The following is a 20777-nucleotide window of genomic DNA, read 5'->3' as shown; positions in this document are numbered from 1 at the left end:
AGAGAGAGAGAGAGAGAGAGACAGAGAGGAAGAGAGAGAGAGAGAGAGAGAGAGGAAGAGAGAGAGAGAGAGGAAGCGAGAGAGAGAGCGAGAGCGAGGAAGAGAGAGAGAGAGAGGAAGACAGAGAGAGAGAGAGAGAGAGAGGAAGAGAGAGAGAGAGAGAGAGAGAGAGAGAGAGAGAGAGAGAGAGAGAGAGAGGAGAGAGAGAGAGAGAGAGAGAGAGAGAGAGAGAGAGAGAGAGAGAGTAAGAGAGAAAGAGAGAGAGAGAGGAAGAGAGAGAGAGAGAGGAAGCGAGAGAGAGAGAGAGAGCGAGGAAGAGAGAGAGAGAGAGGAAGACAGAGAGAGAGAGAGAACTGTAAAACCAAAATTGCAGACATGGCATATTAGCATATCTAAATGGAATTGTAACACATGTAAACATACGGTCTCTGGACTAGAGTGTTTGCTGGAGATGTGGAAGTTGATGAGGTCCTCTCCAACAATGATGTAGGAAACTCCATAACCGTCATCAGCCACCTGGAGGACACAACCGTAGATAAGCTCTGTCTCTTTAATTAGGCACCAAAGTACCAATAGGAAATGTTCATTGTAGCTGCAAATTTTTTTTAAAACATTATATTTTGAGTGTTCTAATGAACACACACCAGGTAAGAGATCATCCTCTTCAACATTCCCTAACTGGTCCCAGATAAATTGATGACTTCAGATCACTATCTTTTCTCCCAAATGCTGGGTCACTGCTTGGTGAAAGATTGAGCTATTTGCTGAACATGGACGACACTGAAAAGGATTCAGCAGTGAGAGAAAAGAATACTCACCGGGCCAAAGCCTCCTCCGGACGAGACATACTGAGGGTGTTTGGCCAGGTCAAAAAGTTCCACCTGCTGCAGTGGAGTCTGACTGGTGGACAGCCTCCAGGGTTCTGACAGAACCTGCAGTACACAGAAACAGACCGTTTAAAGGGACAGTTCAACCAAATTATACATTTGTATCATTGCCTTGGTTTCCTGAACTGAAAAGCAAGCTCAGGACTAGGCTTAATCTGTGTTCGGGAAACCGACGCTATGGGTTTAATAAAGTCAAGACACGACATTGACAGAGACGGGCTCATCTTTTTTTTGTGTGTGTGTCCGTAGCAACCATCACTCACCTCATGGAGGAAGGGAGAGTCCACTCCCAGGTACTTGGAGATGACGTAAAGGCAGAAGAGGTGACGGTCGATGCCCTTCCCTATCATGGCCTCACGATACATGTTCTGATGCTTCTCTGACGCCTCCTTCAGTAGTCTCATACGCTCCTCTCTCTGGGGAAAGAGAGAGTGAGAGATGAGGTGAGGTAGAACCATAAGGATGAAGGGAAAGAAGGAGATACAAAGGCATCTTGACAATCTAGCCAAAATGTTGGACATTGGCTTCTGTTTCTTTGTTTAACCGTGTTATTTTTGATTAAATTAACCCATTAGAGTCTAAGCCTTATAAAGCAGGGGGAGGGGGGTTATTATTATTATTACTAAGCAACTGTATATGGAATTGTTTTAAGAAGGTCATACCATGGATCCTTTAGTAATTCGATTTTTTATTTTAAGACCCCTTGAGGTATCAAAAAAATATATTTAAAATGATCCCGGGTGGCGCAGTGGTTAAGGGCGCTGTACTGCAGCGCAACTCTGGGTTCGTGCCCAGTCTCTGTTGTAACTGACTGGGAGATCCAGGGGGCGACGCACAATTGGCCTAGCGTCGTCCGGGTTAGGGAGGGTTTGGCCGGTAGGGATATCCTTGTCTCATCGCGCACCAGCGACTCCTGTAGCGGGCTGGGCGCAGTGCACGCTAACCAAGGTTGCCAGGTGCACGGTGTACCCTCCGACACATTGGTGCGTCTGGCTTCTGGGTTGGATGCGCGCTGTGTTTAGAAGCAGTGTGGCTTGGTTGGGTTGTGTATCGGAGGACGCATGACTTCAACCTTCGTCTCTCCCGAGCCCGTACGGGAGTTGTAGCGATGAGACAAGATAGTAGCTACTGGAAAAAAAAAAGAATCTTTGAATTTTTTGGGGGGGGCCTTAATGCTATTAGACCATACAAACGCATTGAATAACAAATTCACTACATGGAACAACAAAAATAAGTTTGTTCTGAAGTGTCTGTCCTATATCTGAGAGATATGAAAGATTTTTTCTACATGTACTGTATACTGAACAAAAATATAAACGCAAAATGTGAAGTGTTGGTCGTATGGTTCATGAGTTGAACTAAAAGATCCCAGAAATGTTCCATACGCACAAAAAGCTTATTTCTCTCAAATGTTATTCACAAATGTGTTTACATCCCTGTTAGTGAGTCTTACTCCTTTGCCAAGATAATCCATCCACCTGACAGGTGTGGCATATCAAGAAGCTGATTAAACAGCATGATCATTACACACCTTGTGCTGGGGACAATAAAAGGCCACTCTAAAATGTGCAGTTTGTCACACAACACAATGCCACAGATGTCTCAGATTTTGAGTGTGCAATTGGCATGCTGACTGCAGGAATGTCCACCAGAGCTATTGCTAGATAATTGAATGTTAATTTCTCTACCATAAGCCGCCTCCGTTGTTTTAGAGAATTTGACAGTATGTCCAACCGGCCTCACAACTGCAAACCACGTGTAACCATGCCAGCTCAGGACCTCAACATCCGGCTTCTTCACCTGTGGGATTGTCTGAGGAGAGGAGGGGGTGCTGTGGAGTATTTCCGTCTATAATAAAGCCCTTTTGTGGGGGAAAACTCCCTCTCATTGGCTGCGCCCCTGCCCAGTCATGTGAAATCCGTAGATTAGGCCTTTTATGAACTGTAACCCAGTCAAATCTTTGAAACTGTTGCATGTTGCATTTATATTTTTGTTCAGTGCTGTATATTTAACCCCTTATTTCTGCCACTAAACAGTGTCCTTTAATACTTCCATACATTTTTAAACTGGTACCGAGGGACTTTCAGACAAGTCTTGTGAGACCTGTGGGTGTCTTAAAGCAAAATAACTGACATGTACGTGAGAGTCTCACCTTTGCACAGATGAGTCATGTTAGTGTGTAGCCCAACCTGTTAGGACAGTGCTGTGCAGAAGGAAGTTGGCAGATCGGTTGTACCAACTTCAGACGAGTCTCAATATGCTTGTGGGGGTCGTGGCGCAAAACGGAGAACACCATTGTGTTCGTGAGTCTCATCTTTCATAATAGTTTTGTAGGCCAAACCGTTTCAACGCTACAGATGATTTTGTGAGAAGACACTGATTTTGGGAATGTATCATGGTCTGACTAACACCGCTCTAGCTCTGTCACCTTTCACCGCAGATGTGGAAGTGCGACATAGGCGGATGTGGTGAGGTGAGGGGTCGATGTGAACCCTGACCCTTACCGTCTCGTCTCTGATCATGGAGCGGACGAAGGCGCAGGTCTCCATGGTGCAGGAGCGCACCGTCTCCGTACGGCCCTCTCTGAACAACCGTGTCATCGATGCCTCGTACGTTAGACAGAACTTGCCCTTATCCTGCAGAGAACATACAGTATGTAATAATAACCATGCCGTCAGCTGTTACACATCATGGCTTCATTTTTGCCTTTTGCCTTGTACTCCTAGGGGCAGTTCCCCTGACAGTTTAAAGTGCCATCCACACCTAGGACGACAACTGTAACGAAAACCATAACAACATCAGAAATCGTTCTAATTCAAGTGAACGTCAGCGTTCACACTACAACAATAACTACAAACAAAACAGTGGAGAACAATAACGACTGTTATCGTTGGTTCTAGCCTCGGGTCTAGGCTGCAAAGTACAATGAATGTCTAAGGAACAACCGCTCAAAAGCTCTGCGTTTGGAATGCATGTTACATGACGAAATAACTGTATAGAACATGGACATTCTAGATGCAGAATGAATGGAAATAAAATGACTCGGACGCCATCTAAGCTGCTCATTTTCTCATGGATGACACATCTGATCTCAATACATTTTTCCCGTTCACACGACTACAATGTGTTATGAACACAGTACACCGCGTTTTGTAGACTTGACCTTTTCAAATGTTTTCAAATGTTTTGTTGTTTAGAAGGAGTGCAGAGGCTGAATTTTGGTTGTGCACGCACACGCGCACTTCACAGACGAGGCATTCCCCTAATGGAAATATGCAAACACATGCTTCGAAAAACGCACCAATAAGACCTCGCGAGCTCGTGCTTGACTTTGCCCACCTCCTTGCTTGTTCTGCCCAGAAAACAGATGAACTATCTGGGCTAGTTATAAATACATTTGTTGACATCTGTAGTCCAACTGACCCTGCATAAAGGCCAAATGAAAAAGGCTGAAGCATGGGTTTGCCAATATCCATACCCCCATTGGGCTAATCATTAGCAAGATCCCGAACTCTAAAAATGGTCGTGTTACAAGTTAGCAACATATTGATGACTTTTACTATCCCCCCCAAAAAACACAGTGACTGTAATGTAGGCCTACTACCTGTTACAACTGACCCGTGTTACACTTGGCCCCTACGCACTCACGGTTACATTACTCTTCGCAATGTAACATGCATTCCAAACGCAGAGCTTTTGAGCGGTTATTCCTAACGACATTCATTGTACTTTGCAGGGTTTACATTCAATACAACATTCATTTTTAAGAGTTGAGAAAGAAATGTAGTAGCAATGGAAAGCTGTTGTAGAGGAAAAGTCCATGTTGACAGATTATTTTGTAATATGTTCAATATTTTTGGGGGTGTGGCGGAGTGGCGCTGCTAAATAAATAGTCTACAGTGCGCAACACATCACTTCCTATCCGGATGAAATGTGGTTGTTTTATTTTACTTGTTCACTTTGACAAGTTAAATCTATACTCTGCTTGTCTGACTATTTGCGTGAAGGTCGGACCCAGAATAATCCTAAAATATATTTGGAAGTCCCTTCACCCTGAAGTGTGCGAGCTGCAGGGCAATCTGGATGAACGCGTCCGGGCTTGTGCGGCACTTCTTGATCAGACCCTTGCCAAAGTCCTTAAAGGGGTAGATGTGCGAGTCCACGTCATCTGCCAGTGCCTGGGCAAACTTCAGAGAGCTCTGGATTGTACTCTGGCACTGAGGATCACAAGATCACAAGTAAACATAGAACACAAGTCTGGAAACTGGTGGCCCATGGGCCAAATCTGTCCCCACAAGCCAATTAGATGTGGCCTAAGGCTTAATGTAGTTGCTCGCCCCTGACATAGCCAATCGTAGTGTTAGCAGTAGTTCTGACGAAAGTGAAATAGAACCTCTGCAGGGATGTCCCACTGCAGCCTCTGGGGTCCGGGCAGGTTGGGGTGGGGCTCCCCGTTACAGTGGCCCTCCTCAGTGTAGCCCAGCTCCAGAGGGTCCATGCACAAGACTTGCTGAGAGACAGAGGTGAGAGGCAACATAATTGACAATACAATGACCAGAGCTCAACCCTTTGGATTGCAAATCTTTCACAATATATTAAAAGAACAGCCCGCCAAATGCTCAATTCACAAATAAGCAGACTGGTTGTTGTATGTCACATACCTCCCAGAGATGGCCTATGATTGGTGCGTCGGCCCAGGCATGCTCGGCATTCAGGCCCATGGTTCCGTTCTTGAAGACGATGAGGTTGAAGGACTTGTCAAACCACCTGGGGAAGCACAGCACCATGTCAAATGTACCTTAAAGTGGCATTCTGCAGTTCGAACAATAACATGGTAGACACCCCGTCAATGATTTACTAAATCGCTGAGTGATGGGACTGGAGAAATGAAACCACTCTCAAACTCATGGACAGAGCTATGGATACAGGGACTGACCCAGCCATGATGTCAATATTATAGCTTTAACCATGTTTAGAGGCTATACATTGTTTGTTTACAAGCTAAGGAGTAAAACAAGCTTATATTTGGGTTTTTAATAGGGTATGACTGCTGAACTGAGCTCATGCGTCATCTGTAAGTTACATTGTTCAATATTCAATGGAGGAGGCTATTTAATATTCATTTAAAAGGCAAAAAAATGGATGTAGCAACTGCAGTGAGATTATGGTAACTGGCCTACAGAAACAGTAGCTTAGTGCCAGATCTGTTTGTGCTGTCTTGCCAACTCCCATGCTAATTGTTCGTCGTGAAAATAACCATAGCAGTTGGCAAAACCGCACAAAACAGATTTTGGACCAGGGTATATTGAAGAAACAGCGCAATGTGACATAACCCACTGGGCACGCACTGGTTGAATCAATGTTGTTTCCACGTCATTTCAACTAAATTACATTGAGCCAACGTGGACTAGATATTGAATTGACGTATGGGCCCAGTGGGAATTGTTATAATTCCTCAGTGGAATTGATAGCCTGAGCTGTCCTCATTGGCTGTCATTGGTTGGAAATTGCTCAATCACAACCTTTGACTGGTTTCAGCCACTCACCTGTCGTAGCATTTGCCGTGGAGGAGGGACTTGGCGTAGCTGTCTAATGATTTCACCGGGTTGTCGGTCTCGTATTTCTGTTCTGTGTCGTCGAGGGTTACGAAGAAGGCAGCCTTCTCAATGGCATCCAGTGACTGCTTGTTCTTGCCACTTCTGAAGTAGGTTTCACGTGCTTTAGCCCATGGTGTCCTGGTGAGCAGGGTTAGAGGTCAAATAGGAGTAGTGGAGTGGACATTAGAGGTTGATTCAGAAGTGAAGAATCCTGTACTGTCTTGTCCTGTCAATTTTTTTCCTATACTGTCCTGATACCACAATAGTTCTATAAACCCGGAACTTTCCTGTCCCGTCCTGATAACAATCATGCCCATCCCAAGCTCACTTTTACGATCAGAAATAACTTCCTCCATTAGCTGCTCATCTATCTGTCCCCCGCTCTGCTTGAGTAGCCATCATCAATACCAGAATATATACAGTACATGGTAGCCATAGCAACTGCTCCGTTTGGCAGTTGTCTGCAGCTCACTTACAACTGATAACTTCCATAATACAAGATTTTGGCCCTCAACAAGATTAAATGGTCGGATGTCTTTGGCGAACCTATCCTTAACTCTTCAACTCAGATGGCATGGGTTTTATTAAATATGAGAACAATTGGGCTTGACCGATAAGGTAGTTAGTAGAGCTGTGCCACTTCAAGCCGCTTGTCCCTCTCTCCTAACGGAAGGGAAGTCTGGCGCAGGAGAGCAAAACTGGGTAATCAACGGAGCAGTTTTATTCAGAAAACCACCGGAAACCAGAACAACAAACAAATGGCTACAAAACCCGTCGCACACCAGAGAAAACATGCACATGCACTTACAATAAACAATTCCGCACAAAGACATGGGGGGAACATAGGGTTAAATACACCACATGTAGTGAGGGAATTTAGACCAGGTGTGTGGGAAGACAAAACAAAAGGAAAGGTGGATCGATGATGGCTAGAAGACCGGCAACAAGGAGAGGAACCGAGTTTGGCGGAAGTCGTGACACCTACTTTTTTCTACTACTTTCACCACTTTTAGTCTTGAAATCTTTGGTTGTTCACTACACTACCTTACTCACACATGGCCTCACATGTGAATCTTTAAAGAGATGGGTGGGGATATGGCTTAAGAGGGTGTGAACAATGCTGAATGGGCATAGACCAGTGGTTCCCAAACTTTTTATAGTCCCGTACTTCTTCAAATATTCAACCTCCAGCTGCGTACCCCCTCTAGCATCAGGGTCAGCGCACTCTCAAATGTTGATTTTTGCTGTCATTGTAAGCCTGCCACACACACAATATACAAAACATATATTAAACATAAGAATGAGTGTGAGATTTTGTCACAACACGGCTCGTGGGAAGTGACAAAGAGCTCTTATAGGACCAGGGCACAAATAATAATATAATAATAATAATCAATATGTTTGCTTTTTATTTTACCATCTTAAATATAAAACCTTATTTGTTCATCAAAAATGGTGAATAACTCACTACAGGTTAATGAGAAGGGTGTGCTTGAAAGGATGCACATAACTCTGCAATGCTGGGTTGTACTGGAGAGAGTCTTAGTCTTAAATAATTTCCCACACACAGTCTGTGCCGGTATTTAGCTTTCATGCTAGTGAGGGCTGAGAATCCACTCTCACATAGGTACGTGGTTGCAAAAGGCATTAGTGTCTTAACAGCGCGATTTGCCAAGGCAGGATACTCTGAGTGCAGCCCAATCCAGAAATCTGGAAGTGGCTTCTTGATTAAATTCAATTTTCACAGAACAACTTGTTGCAATTTCGATGAGGCTCTCTTGTTCAGATATTGGTAAGTGGACTGGAGGCAGGGCATGAAAGGGATAACAAATCCACTTGTTTGTGTCTTCCGTTTCGGGAAAGTACCTGCGTAAATTTGCGCACAAATCATACACTGACAGAAAGACCTGTGTGTTGTCCTTGTTAATGCAGACAGAGAAGAGTTCCAACTTCTTAGTCATAACCTCAATGTTGTCCCGCACATTGAATATAGTTGTGGAGAGTCCCTGTAATCCTAGATTCAGATCATTCTGGTGAGAAGAAACATCACCCAGATAGGCCAGTCGTGTGAGAATCTCGCCATCATACAAGCGGTCAGAAAAGTGAAAATGATGGTCAGTAAAGAAAACGTTAAGCTTTTCTATCAATAAAAAAAAACATGTCAATACTTTACCCCTTGATAACCAGCGCACTTCTGTATGTTGTAAAAGCGTTACATCGTGCAGAAAATACACGAGAGTTCAGGGTGCCTTGCTTTAACAAAGTTAACCATTTTCACTGTATTGTCCAAAATGTCTTTCAAGCTGTCAGGCATTCCCTTGGTAGCAAGAGCCTCTCGGTGGACGCTGCAGTGTACCCAAGTGGCGTTGGGAGCAACTGCTTGCACGTGCGTTACCACTCTACTATGTCTCACTGTCATGGCTTTTGCGCCATCAGTACAGATACCAACACATCTTGACCACCAAAGTCCATTTGATGTCACAAAGCTGTCCAATACTTAAAAAATATCCTCTCCTGTTGTTCTGGTTTCCAGAAGAGGATGTCTTTCTTAATTGACCCCCCATAAATGTAACAGACCAGGAGCTGCCATGTCTGTTGACTAATCCAGCTGTAAAGCATAGAATTCACTGGCTTGTATGCGAATCAGTAATTGTTTCAAAACATCTCCTGCCATGTCACTGATGCGTCGTGAAACAGTGTTGTTTGATGAAGTCATTGTCTGTATAGTTTTTTTTTGCCTTTGCCCTCAGCATTGTCCCAGCCATATCAGCGCACCAGGAAGAATGAAGTCCTCCACAATAGTATTGGGCTTGTCTGTCCTAGCCACTCGGTCGCTCACCATATAAGACTCTTCTAGCCCCTTCTTATTAAATGGTATCTGTTGCCTTACTTATGTCTTACTACTTGAATGGTGTCTTAATTTTCGCTCAAAAAATCCTGTGGCTTATTTTTCAAATTGCCATGCTTTGTTTCTGAATGTCCGCGCAAGAGTGAAGGTTTCATCAAGTTGTTTTTTCACATGTAACACACTGTGGCTGAGGAAAGGCACCACTCCCAATATAAGTGAACCCCAAATCAATGTAGTTCTCATCATATTTGCGCCTCTTCGACGGTCCAACAACATCCCTGTCTGTAGTTTGGTGCTTTCCCTGGTAAGGGGGCAGTAGCTCTTCGGCTACATCAGAATCACAACTGTCAGTGTCTATGCTAGCTGGGCTAACAACAAATGTAGATTTACTGATGCTAGCATTGGTTGTGCTCGTGGAAGCAGAACAACTTGTGTCGTCGACAGGTGCAGGTTTAGTACTGCTAGTAGTAGCAGTACTACCAGTAGAGCTGGTATGTGTCTCTATGGACGCACGCCTTACTTTTTTTTACCATTTATCAATTTTCGAGCAAACGGAATGAGCAGCAGACACGTTAGGCTACATACGGACCATTAGTGGAATTCCCACGAGAGAGTAACTGTTAATTTGATTGGATGTTAATTATTTGACTAGGCTACCTGTATTTGATATTGTTCTGTTTCGCTGAACACTAGATAGATTCATTTTATTTTTGGCAGTGAAATGAGGTTACTCAGACGAGAAAAAAACCTCACCCAAATGTATGGCGCCATTTGAAAAAATAAATGGACTGTTTGAAAACGTGAAAAAAAAATGAAACAAAGAAAAAAATGTATATGAATTTTTAAAAAAAATGTGAATCACATTTGTATTTGGCGTGCCCCCGATGGTATTGCGCATACCCCAGTTTGGGAATGCAAAACGTTCAGTCTGTACTTTTGTCCAATGTAAAAAAATCACCATGTTGCTACATTAGACCGAATTGAGGTGGTGGGTCACATATTAACCCTACACACAGTTACATTTTTTTAATGAAATGCTCCACACTTGACATCATTATGCATTACTGACAAGGGTCATGATAATTTGGTACCCAACGAAAGACAACGGACTGCAAAAAGGGGCGGACTACTTAAACAGGTCCAATAACAAACAAAACGTGAACATTTCAACTGTGACTTTTCCTTTGCATGCCGTAAAATGGAAACTTAATACTGACGGCAATTTCTACTGGTACAATTAGTGGTCCCTTGTCATGCACACAAACGTAGTGTGATAGCAGGTCGGGTCAGTTCAATATCCACCAGGGGAATTAGGTACAAAACTGCTCTGAACTTGAATTCACAAACAAGCAACAATACTTAATAGTCCCATGTCAGGGCAAAAATAAATGTATCTTAACATAGGAGCTACATTGGGGTATCAGGAAAACAGTCGTTTTTTAAAAACTGCTACACTGGCATAAGTTACGTGTCTAGTGTAGCAAGCCAGTGAGTATGACCCAGGTGCCGTAATGACATCGCTTCCTGTCAGAAGCCCCACCCACCTCTCCCCTGCGGTGAGCGCAGCCAGGTACTCCTCCCCTTCCTGGGGCTCGCTCTTATCAGCCAGGATCCTCTCCATCTGCTGCTCGATCTCCCGCGGCAACAGCAGGCGCCCATCGTAGAACACCCACACCTTGAAGAAGCGCCCCTTGTTGAAAACGGCGATGTGCTTGCTCTCGTCCACATGCTGAATAGTGTCTGGACATACTCAAAGGAGGGAGGGAAAGAGGGAAGAGAGGAAAGTGGGAGAGGGTGAAAGTGGGAGAGGGTGCAAGGATAGGCAGAACAGCTCATTTATGAGTTTCCCAAAACAAAATTCCCTTCCCAGCGGGTAAAGCTGGTTGAAATGACGTCATTACAACAAGTTTACAAAGTAACTGGTTGTTATCTGGTTGTAATAACGTAATGATTTTTTGGGTTCCTTGTATGTATAATTTTTGGGTTCCTTGTACGTAAACAATGTACTGTAAACGCTGGTCCTAGTCAGAGATAATTTAATGATAATTAGGATGGCTGGCATAGCTCTGTGATCTCAGAGGGAAGGGGGGAGGAGGGTAAAGAGAGAAAGGCATTTCACAGAGCTTTATCTGCTTAAGACTTAAAGTTATAATAATCCAATAAAGATGTATAGGGAGTTTGTAGGTGGTGAATATTGTGGAATTGGACAATATTGATAAGCCAATTTCAGTATGTGTCAAAATATCCACAACAAAAGCAAAAGAATATTGGTGGTAGTCCCATTCTGTGAAATACCAAAACACCATAAGTATCATGCAGGAGGGTCGATAACCATAGTCATCTACATTGTGAGAGACAGTTTTTCTTATTCAAGTGAGCATCTATCCACTTTTCAAAGGATATTCATCTTGAATAAGAAAAAGTCAAGGGGACTGGTTTATTCGATCCACAAACTAAAGCAGTGTGACTAGGGAGTGTGGGGATGGAATGGGGGTAATGGTTTTGGGTGCGAGTCCAAACAATTGTTCGTGGAGTAACACACATAAATAATACATCTTCTATTTTTGAAGAAAGGTGTGAAGACATGGCGGTGTTCAGGGCTTTCAAACAAGCGTTTGCCCAGTTAGGGGAATGGAGAAAGGGCAAAGGGGTCTACGGGATGCCAGGGACACTTTTCCATGGAGCTTTGTTCCCGAAAACAACAACCTCGCTCCCAGGTAACAATCTAGGCTATCTGCTTCGTTTAATTGCACCTTGAGTAATTGTATCTTTACTTGTGTGTTTATGGATTGGATGTAGGCTGAGTGCTAGGCTTTCTGCATTATACAACATTATCTCATTGCTTAGCCAAACAACTACAAAAAAAACTACTAAACACTCCTAAAATACTACTGTACTAATATACTACAAAATGTTACTAAAACACTACTTAAATACTGTTTTGGAAGACAATGGAAACGGAGATGGAGACCGTAACAGACTTGGCATGGCAAATGTACCTCTGTTTTAAAATATATCCATATTGACATTGGGTAGCCTAGTGGTTAGAGAGTTGGACTAGTAACCGAAAGGTTGCAAGTTCATATCCCCGAGCTGACAAGGTACAAATCTGTCATTCTGCTCCTGAACAGGCAGTTAAAACCCACTGTTCCTTGGGACATCATTGAAAATAAGAATTTGTTCTGAACTGAATTGCCTAGTTAAATAAAGGTCAAATAAAAATTGTTTTCAATTATGGTGATCCACGACTGACTACATATAATATTTTGTGACATTTCTGCTTTTATTATATTTTTGTCATATTTTGGGAATTTAATTTCTTCAGGAGTTTCCTCTGTTCATCTCTACAGAGCTGCACACATTCACTGTGTCATACATTATATTACACTATATTTACTAATTAAATATTTACACATAATTGCAACATCTAGACTATGAGCATGCAGATTTCCTCTAAAGCATGATTGGTTTGTTAATTGAGCACTCCAAACGAGTTAGAGGGATATCTTCAGCAGTCCATCAACTAAAACAACTCAGAAAGTTAGTACATTGATAGATTTCTTATGCCGGATATTAGGTTTGTTTCTTAAGGTGGGTCATATCTCATTTATAAATATATCTCCCATTAAAAACTGGGTTTGAAATGTTCTTTTACAATCTTCGTATCTGAATTCGCTCACTGTGATTTTCTCTGGAAAAGAGTGACTGCTATTCGACTGCAATTGAAAGTGAATCATTACTGAGATTCATGGGGTGACAGATCGTCCATCGTGTTCATTTGGCACCAAATGGAGGAAAAGGAATTGAAACAGGGAGCGACTACCTGGACTCATTTTCATCTTCTGTTGCAAAACATTAAAAACATTTTTTTTTTTCAAAGTTTTCCTTTGTGGGCACGATCCAAACAGAGACGAGGTCAGTGAGTGTGCTTTTTCCTTATTGGACTCTGAACATTTAGGGGAAAACCCAGTTTATCGCACATGACTTGAAGCTCATTTCCTTAAAGCTGTCCAATGTGACCTTAGCCTTTGATTATTTGTTCATCTCCAAGATGGCAAAGACTTAAAGAGATAGTTCACCCAAAATTACAACTGACATGAAACACGAAAACTGCTAATACAGGGCTCCAGATATTTTCCCCAGGTGCCACTGGTGCCACAAATGTTTTCTGCCCATGATTGGGTGGCACTCCAACAGAAAAGACATGAGTCATCATCTCCTTCCACGATTCCCGGAGATACAGGATAATAGTGATGATAAAGCTGTTGTAGCATTGATCACATATTATTGTGTAGTAATACGCTGTATTATGCTGCCATACATCTAAAGCCTTTATTAAACGTATATTTGCATGTAAATGTTATTTTAAAGTAATTCACAACGCTTTATTAAGAAGTGTAGCAGACTACTGAGACGGTGTTCAACAATAACATGTCCAAGCAGGAATACATGATTGAAAATATTTTGATATGCAACCTAATCCAGTGATTGGCATGAATTTTGGGTTGCCCAATGAGACCATTTTTGTTATATTTTGCTGACATGATAGGACTTCAGAATTGACCGATTTTTTCCCCCGTTGTTCAATAGAGATGAATTTGCCTTCATCTTCATCATGTGTACTTATATAGGCTAGGAGTGTGAATGTTAAAGTAAATGGAATCCTTAACATTAAGAAAAAAAAATCCCTAACTGTTTTATTTCCTCTTCAAAATTAAAATCACAATGCAGTTATGACAAAACGAGCATTACCAGGTCCCATCATAAATGCAACAATGACGCAACAATGCTGTAATGTTAGTAAGAGGGGATATGACTCTTTCAAATGATTTCCCATGGTTATAAAGCGCTCCGCACTTCATCGTAGTTAACATTCCTTTGCCCTGTGTTTGATTTGTGAGCTTAAACTTGGTGGGCAGGCTTTTGTTAATCATGAAACAAAGTAGGCCCCTAGACTAATGAATACGCAATTTGCCTTCACCCCCACACAATTTTTTGTTGTTGCAGATCTCATTCTAGAATGTGCCTAGGTTTAGGGGGACCTATTCTAAATGGCACACTATAGCAGTTAGCAAAAAGCATAAAATAGACAAGAGGCATTAATTATTCCAAAAGTGTAGCTTGGGGTTGGAACACATATTTCCCTAATTGAATCAACCATTTTGATTAAGCTGTCCTGAATTTCTAAGGAATGTAGCTTGTCTACAGTTTTGTTTGTGTATTCTATCATTTAGACTTTTTCATAGGCAATCATTTCAGCACGAGGGTGTGTAGGGAGCGGTCGGAACGAAATTGAGTGAGAGACTTATAACAAAGAACGACATTGAGTGAGAGATGTGTAACGGAGGGAAAAGAGAATGTAGGGAGAAGAACTGATCACTTGGCTAGGTACATTTTTTGTTACGAGTTGATAATGCACATAGAAAATGGAAGCAACACAAGAGTCAACAGGAATTAACGGTTGTCTTCGGGACAAAATGTCACCTAACCCAAAGCAGATTCCAGATGCCGCCTACTTTATGACTGCGGTAGAACTTCATTGCCCCCCAGCGCTCATACCACACAATAGGATTTGAAGTTAATTTTATTTTATGCATTTTATTTTCTTATAATTTTAAAGGAAAACCAATGAAAAAATTGCTGTCTAAACGTTCAGAAAGTTGAAATAAAATTGGTGGGTGCTTATATTTGTCCTGTTACACATTTGTACAAGTGTGTAATGGAAATGTGTTCCTTGCATATCCCAACCCCTTTACATATCCCAGACACCCACGGAGAGTGGGGTCAAGGCCAGGGTCACCATTTTCCAGCTCTCTTGGTGCAATTGGGGTTAATTGCCTGCATTTATTTAGATCGTTTAAATAACCTACACCATGTTATTTCAAGTTATCCATTTGGAGCTCAATAGCACGTTGTAAAATAACTAGGCAATTGAAGGCATCTATGTTTTCGTGTTAACTTTGATTGTGTTCAATGACAATTATACTGTAGACCTTTCAAACGTTTTATGCAACATTACCGGCAAGTGCCTACTCTAAGTTGTTGAACAGGAGTGACGAGTGTGTTGATAATATCGTTATATTATAAAAATCACGCTTTTTAACAACCTTCATAATTGGTAAAAAAAAAATATATTATGCATGCCAACACATTAGGCAAAATGATCGTGTCGCATCAAAACTTTTACCATTGCAACATTATACAGTACGCTCAGTCATATTCACTGTGGTTGTTGGAAGCACACAATAGAGTTCACAGCTGGCTATGCCTCATCGCGATTGGTTATTGCGTATCATGTGCCCCTGAAAAACATGGACAAAGGCTCCAAAAACACCCAAATACGTCCTTTTAGAAACGGCATGTCTAGTGATGCAGTACAGTGATGGAAGTCTTTCGATGTTCCTAAACGGTCGGTTAACGCTAAGCCCAACGGCGCTCGTAGAAGGATAAAAGTAGGGCACATGAAATTGTGTCATTCTGAACTTCATCCGCAATGTTATATTCAATTTTGGTGCAACTCGAGCGATACCTCTACATCCATTCTACAGGAAACTACCAAAATAAAGGAAGCACTTGAGTAAATAAAGGGGTGCTCCCACACAGGAAGTTCCAGACACTTACAGAATCTATACCAAGGCGCATTAAAGCAGTTCTCGCGGCTCGTGATGGCCCAACACCCAATAACACAGTAGCGGTGCATGGGTAAAAATCACCAGGGAAGCCAAGCCAGAAAAAAAAAGCCATATTACAACCTATGTGTTGTGATAATTACATTGTTTCCGCTATAACCTCTTAGTTCATATGCGTTGACATATATGATATATAGACCTAAAACCGAAACAATAAGAAGACACAGTGGCAGAATAAATTCACCCACACCTTTGTGACATCACATAACCAGAGAGCGACATCTGCCAGGTGAAGTCCACAAAATATATTGCATGTAACAAACAATAACATGACCTACAGCGTGGTACAGTAAGTTCATGTTTCCAACATTATCAAACTACTAAACAACTATTGATTTAGAACTACAGAGTTACCGCAAATTCGCAAAGAAAACAGGCGCTGCCTCCAATATTCCAACACCATTTCAACTTAAATATTTCAACATAATTTAAATCACCTATGCAATAGTCTAATACAGTGACAAATGAAATATACCAAAAACTATTTAGTCCAATCAACATAGGCTAAATATGATGTGGATGTCCATGGTACTGATTTGTGTGTGTGTGTGTGTGTGTGTGTGTGTGTGTGTGTGTGTGTGTGTGTGTGTGTGTGTGTGTGTGTGTGTGTGTGTGTGTGTGTGTGTGTGTGTGTGTGTGTGTGTGTGTGTGTGTGTGTGTGTGTGTGTGCGTGCGAGCAAGCAGGCAAGTAAGAAAGAGACACGCCAATGTCACCCTCTTTCATATTGCCTAAACGGTTTATTACTTTGTCATACAGTGCACGCTTTTACTGTTTAAAGGGTCCCACTTTAAATGACGTGCATTTTATAAAAGCAATAATAAAGCCTTCATAAAGACTACATAAGTGCTACAAATCAGCTATAACCATATGGCATGTTCATGTTCATAAATGAGGCATAACTGTGTGACACAACCACCAATGTCAAATGTGACAAACCTTTGCTTTATAAAGTGTGGCATAAGCACCGCTTATGGGGCATTTATTTAACATTGGGACATGTTTTTAAACATAAAATGCCACTTAAATATGGTTCTACATATGGATCATTGTTAATGTTTCGACAATTATACTTAATATATCATCTTTATTGACACTTTTCTACTATTTACCTGGAGTATTTTTTATCTTGAACATTTTCAAAATTCCTTGACCCAGAATTACTTTTCTAGGGTTGTTGGCGAGACGCTGGTCATGTAATGAGTTCGCAAGTCAAATGTCCACTTGTGCTCCCACTGGACAGCAAAAAACAAATAAGTTAGTCATTTAAATTAGTTTGTAGTAGTCAAATGTTGAGTTAGATGACATATTGTAGCTACCTCAATTATTATTTCAAATCATTTCAGTGACTTCACAGCAATAGCCAAAATGTGGCTCGCTAGCAGGCTCAGCTAAATACAAATTTGCCTAGATACAGCCACTTGTCATAGTCACGTCATGAGACTTGAGACATTTGTAAATAAAAGAGGAATAGAAATACCCTTATCCAGATGGTGTGACAAAGGCATTTCCTAACATACCTGCTAACTTTCTTTGTTGTTACTTTTAAGGTTGGAACCAACATGCAGCACCTCCATGAGGAAGAGAGGCAAGAACCATTCGTCCGCCAGCTCAGGGTCAATCTACACTATTCACAGCCCTGTGTAATGTTCAATGTAATTGCATTGCTAGACTTTTTGAAACGTCATGTATTTGTACTGTTTAAAACATTTACAAATAAAAGGAAATGCATGGTTTAAACATTTCATTTAGCTGTAAGTGGCAAATCCCTAAGTGTTAATACATGTGTTTACATCATTAAGCCTTAATGTATGCGTTATAAATAACCAAAGGTGCCTGACGTTATAGTAAGTACAGCGTCAAATGATACAAGGCATTTATGTATGTGTTATAAATGACCAAAGGGGTCTGTCTTTATATCGCATGACGCTGTACTTAATTTAGAGCCTTTATGGATGTGTTATGAGTGACTGAAGGTGTCTCACTTCAAACTAAGTATTACAGGACACGACATAAAGTGTCAATACATATTGTAAACTGTATGAAGCTTTTATAAGCTGAACATAATTTAAAGCAGGCCCGTTTGTTGTCTTAGGCTACTTGGCTAAAATGCTTGCTCGCTAGCCTAACTTCCTTTCATTGGCAAACGATGCGCCAGGCCAGCTAGTTAAATTAACATTAGCCTACTACATCTAGCTACATTTTGAACTTCCATCCTTTCAGGCCAGGTGTACAACGTATGCATTTATGGTTGGATCAGAATCTCTGTTATAATCGATGGCCAGTAAGGAAAAACAACGACACAACGAGAAGCAACAATTCAAGTTTTCTGTCAATGATGTTTGGCTTCTGATGTGATTGGTGTGAAATCCAAACTGGCTTCCATTGACACTTTTTGTTTCTTAAATCAAGGGAGATGCTCACTGGCTTCCCTTGCATTAAATGCTATGCAACAGTGTCATACTCTTTTTGACCAGAAAGCATCAGATAGATGGGCCACACATTCTGAGACAGAGGGGCGCTGTTTTGTTTGCTCGGATGCTTTTCTCCATTGAGATACATTCAGTCTTATGAAACACAGAGACCCCCCAAAAAAAAAAATTAAACACATGCCACTGCTATTACGAGACTTTATGTTGATGTTTCCTTTATTTTGGCAGTTACTTGTATAGAGTCAGCTGGATAGAGTCACACAAAAGAGAATAACGTAGCGGGTGAAGTTCAGAATGACACAATTTCATGTGTACAACCAATCTAAAGATCCGCACCTCTACACTGAGAGCTTTTCCGTATAATTTGTATAATGTGGGTGTTTTTGGAGCCTTTGCTCATGTTTTCTCAGGGGCCCCTTACTACTCAATGAGGAAGTGATTTGCCATTTGTGGTAAGTGAAATCCCCAAAAAGGTGTCTGGGCACTTCTCCTTTAACAACATCCTAAAACTTACTCTGCGCTTGGAGTTTCTTCTTCTTCTGAAAACACGTTTTAACAGGATTCCTATGACCTTTTCTCAGACGCTTTGTGGATACAGCCCCTGTACTGACTGATTACTATCATGCTATCTATCAATGATAACTTTTCATGAGTGATGGCTACAGTTACCAATCACAGTCCTAGCAGAGTGCAACGTGCAGGGCCAATTTTACCACCATAACTCACACACTGCTAGGAGGCTATTCACATGCACAGAATACTTCCCCATATAAATTAAAAGTAGCATGCAGCATTATTATTAATTACACATCCAATTCATCTAAATTAAAAGGTGCAAAAATGTGAGGAGTAGAAGTAAGAATAGGAGTAGTATTGGGAGTGGGAGATGCAGCAACACACAAGACTCTACCTGTGTCTACACCTGGGACACGACTGGTGTTGAACATACGCTCGTATTGGGATGAGCACATGGGAATAGTGTTTAGGAGCATGAGCTGAAAAGCAAAAGGGGGAGAGTCAACAAACAGAGAGAGATGACACTACCAAACTAAACGAAAACCCCACAGATAACAGAGGGACCTATGAGAGGAGGATGATGAGAAGGAGGGATGAAGATTGGGCTGATGAGCCAGACGAGAAGTGGCAGCAGGAAGGGTTTTGGAGGGCTGCTAGGCTTGAAGGCGTGAACGGGGAGTTTAGAAATCAGCGGCCCCACTATCTGTTTCACCAGCACAACCCAAAGGAGTTTGTTGTCAACCCTAACATATTCCCTAGTACCACTTAAAATCGGGAGTGTTCATGCGGGTGAGCTTAATTTGTTGCCAATGCTGAATTTAGAATTTAGTTCACCAGTATGGAAATGAAGCACTATTACATCACATCGCTCAAATGTGTATGGGCCTTCTGTCTGCTACAGTGACTTCAGGTCAAATAGTTTCAAATATAAAGAGCCAATTAATGAGTGACACTTCATCATCATCTTTGAGAGGAGCCAATAAGAAGTATTCCTTCTACTCAGGGAGGATGTGCTGGGTAAACACTGAGAACAGGGGTCAGGGGTTTTGTGTCCTGCGCGCCTGTTGCCATGGCGACCGCAGGCTGTGGGTCACCACAGGAGTCGGATGGCAGAGGACAGAGCTGCAGTCAGTGCCCTCCTTCTTACCTGTCTCCTGGCCGGGAATGCGGGTGGTGTTAAACATGCGCTCCCACTGGGCAGAGCACAGAGGAACCTTGTTCGCCAGCAAGTAAATCTAATGTGGCAGTGTTCAACAGTGGGAGGGAGGGACAGAACAGCAGAACAGAAACAAAACATTTACCCGGTGTGTTTGTGTGTGTGTGTGCATTCATATACATACATATATATACATAGATATACACAAATATACATTTGAAGCCGGAAGGTTACAAACACCTTAGCCAAATACATTTTTCACAATTTCTGACATTTAAATACAAGTAAAAAGTCCCTGTCTTAAGTCAGTTAGGATCACCACTTTATTTTAAGAATGTGAAATGTCAGAATAATAGTAGAGAGAATGATTTATTTCAGCTTTTACTTCTTCCATCGCATTCTCAGTAGGTCAGAAGTTTACATACAGCCAATTAGGATTTGGAAGCATTGCCTATAATTGTTTAACTTGGGTCAAACATTTCAGGTAGCCTTCCACAAGCTTCCCACAATTAGTTGGGTGAATTTTGGCCCATTCCTCCAGACAGAGCTGGTGTAACAGTCAGGTTTGTAGGCCTCCTTGCTCGCACACGCTTTTTCAGTTCTGCCCACAAATTTTCTATAGGATTGAGGTCAGGGCTTGTGATGGCCACTCCA

The 20777-nt window shown here is 41.8% G+C and overlaps 1 protein-coding gene across 3 annotated transcripts in view; it reads right to left on the bottom strand.

Annotated features, from left to right (window-relative positions):
* cpt1ab (carnitine palmitoyltransferase 1Ab (liver)) overlaps positions 1 to 20777 on the bottom strand; it is a 68558-nt gene that overhangs the window by 1935 nt on the left and 45846 nt on the right. For 2 of the 3 annotated variants that reach the window (XM_035790379.2, XM_035790378.2), the window contains exons 9-18: positions 20115 to 20202; positions 10877 to 11072; positions 6434 to 6622; positions 5549 to 5654; positions 5281 to 5397; positions 4940 to 5104; positions 3392 to 3523; positions 1151 to 1303; positions 819 to 932; positions 424 to 516 (exon numbers count right to left, since the gene is read on the bottom strand). In XM_035790379.2, the coding sequence (XP_035646272.1) occupies positions 424 to 516; positions 819 to 932; positions 1151 to 1303; positions 3392 to 3523; positions 4940 to 5104; positions 5281 to 5397; positions 5549 to 5654; positions 6434 to 6622; positions 10877 to 11072; positions 20115 to 20202 (1353 nt within the window). Of the gene's footprint in view, positions 1 to 423; positions 517 to 818; positions 933 to 1150; positions 1304 to 3391; positions 3524 to 4939; positions 5105 to 5280; positions 5398 to 5548; positions 5655 to 6433; positions 6623 to 10876; positions 11073 to 19361; positions 19447 to 20114; positions 20203 to 20777 lie in introns of all 3 variants that reach the window. The other variant, XM_035790380.2, reaches the window with a different exon arrangement.

This window comes from Oncorhynchus keta, chromosome 17 (genome assembly GCF_023373465.1).
Source record: "Oncorhynchus keta strain PuntledgeMale-10-30-2019 chromosome 17, Oket_V2, whole genome shotgun sequence".
In the NCBI taxonomy this organism is placed as follows: Eukaryota; Metazoa; Chordata; class Actinopteri; order Salmoniformes; family Salmonidae; genus Oncorhynchus; species Oncorhynchus keta.
This window is presented reverse-complemented; position numbering and strand designations above follow the sequence as displayed.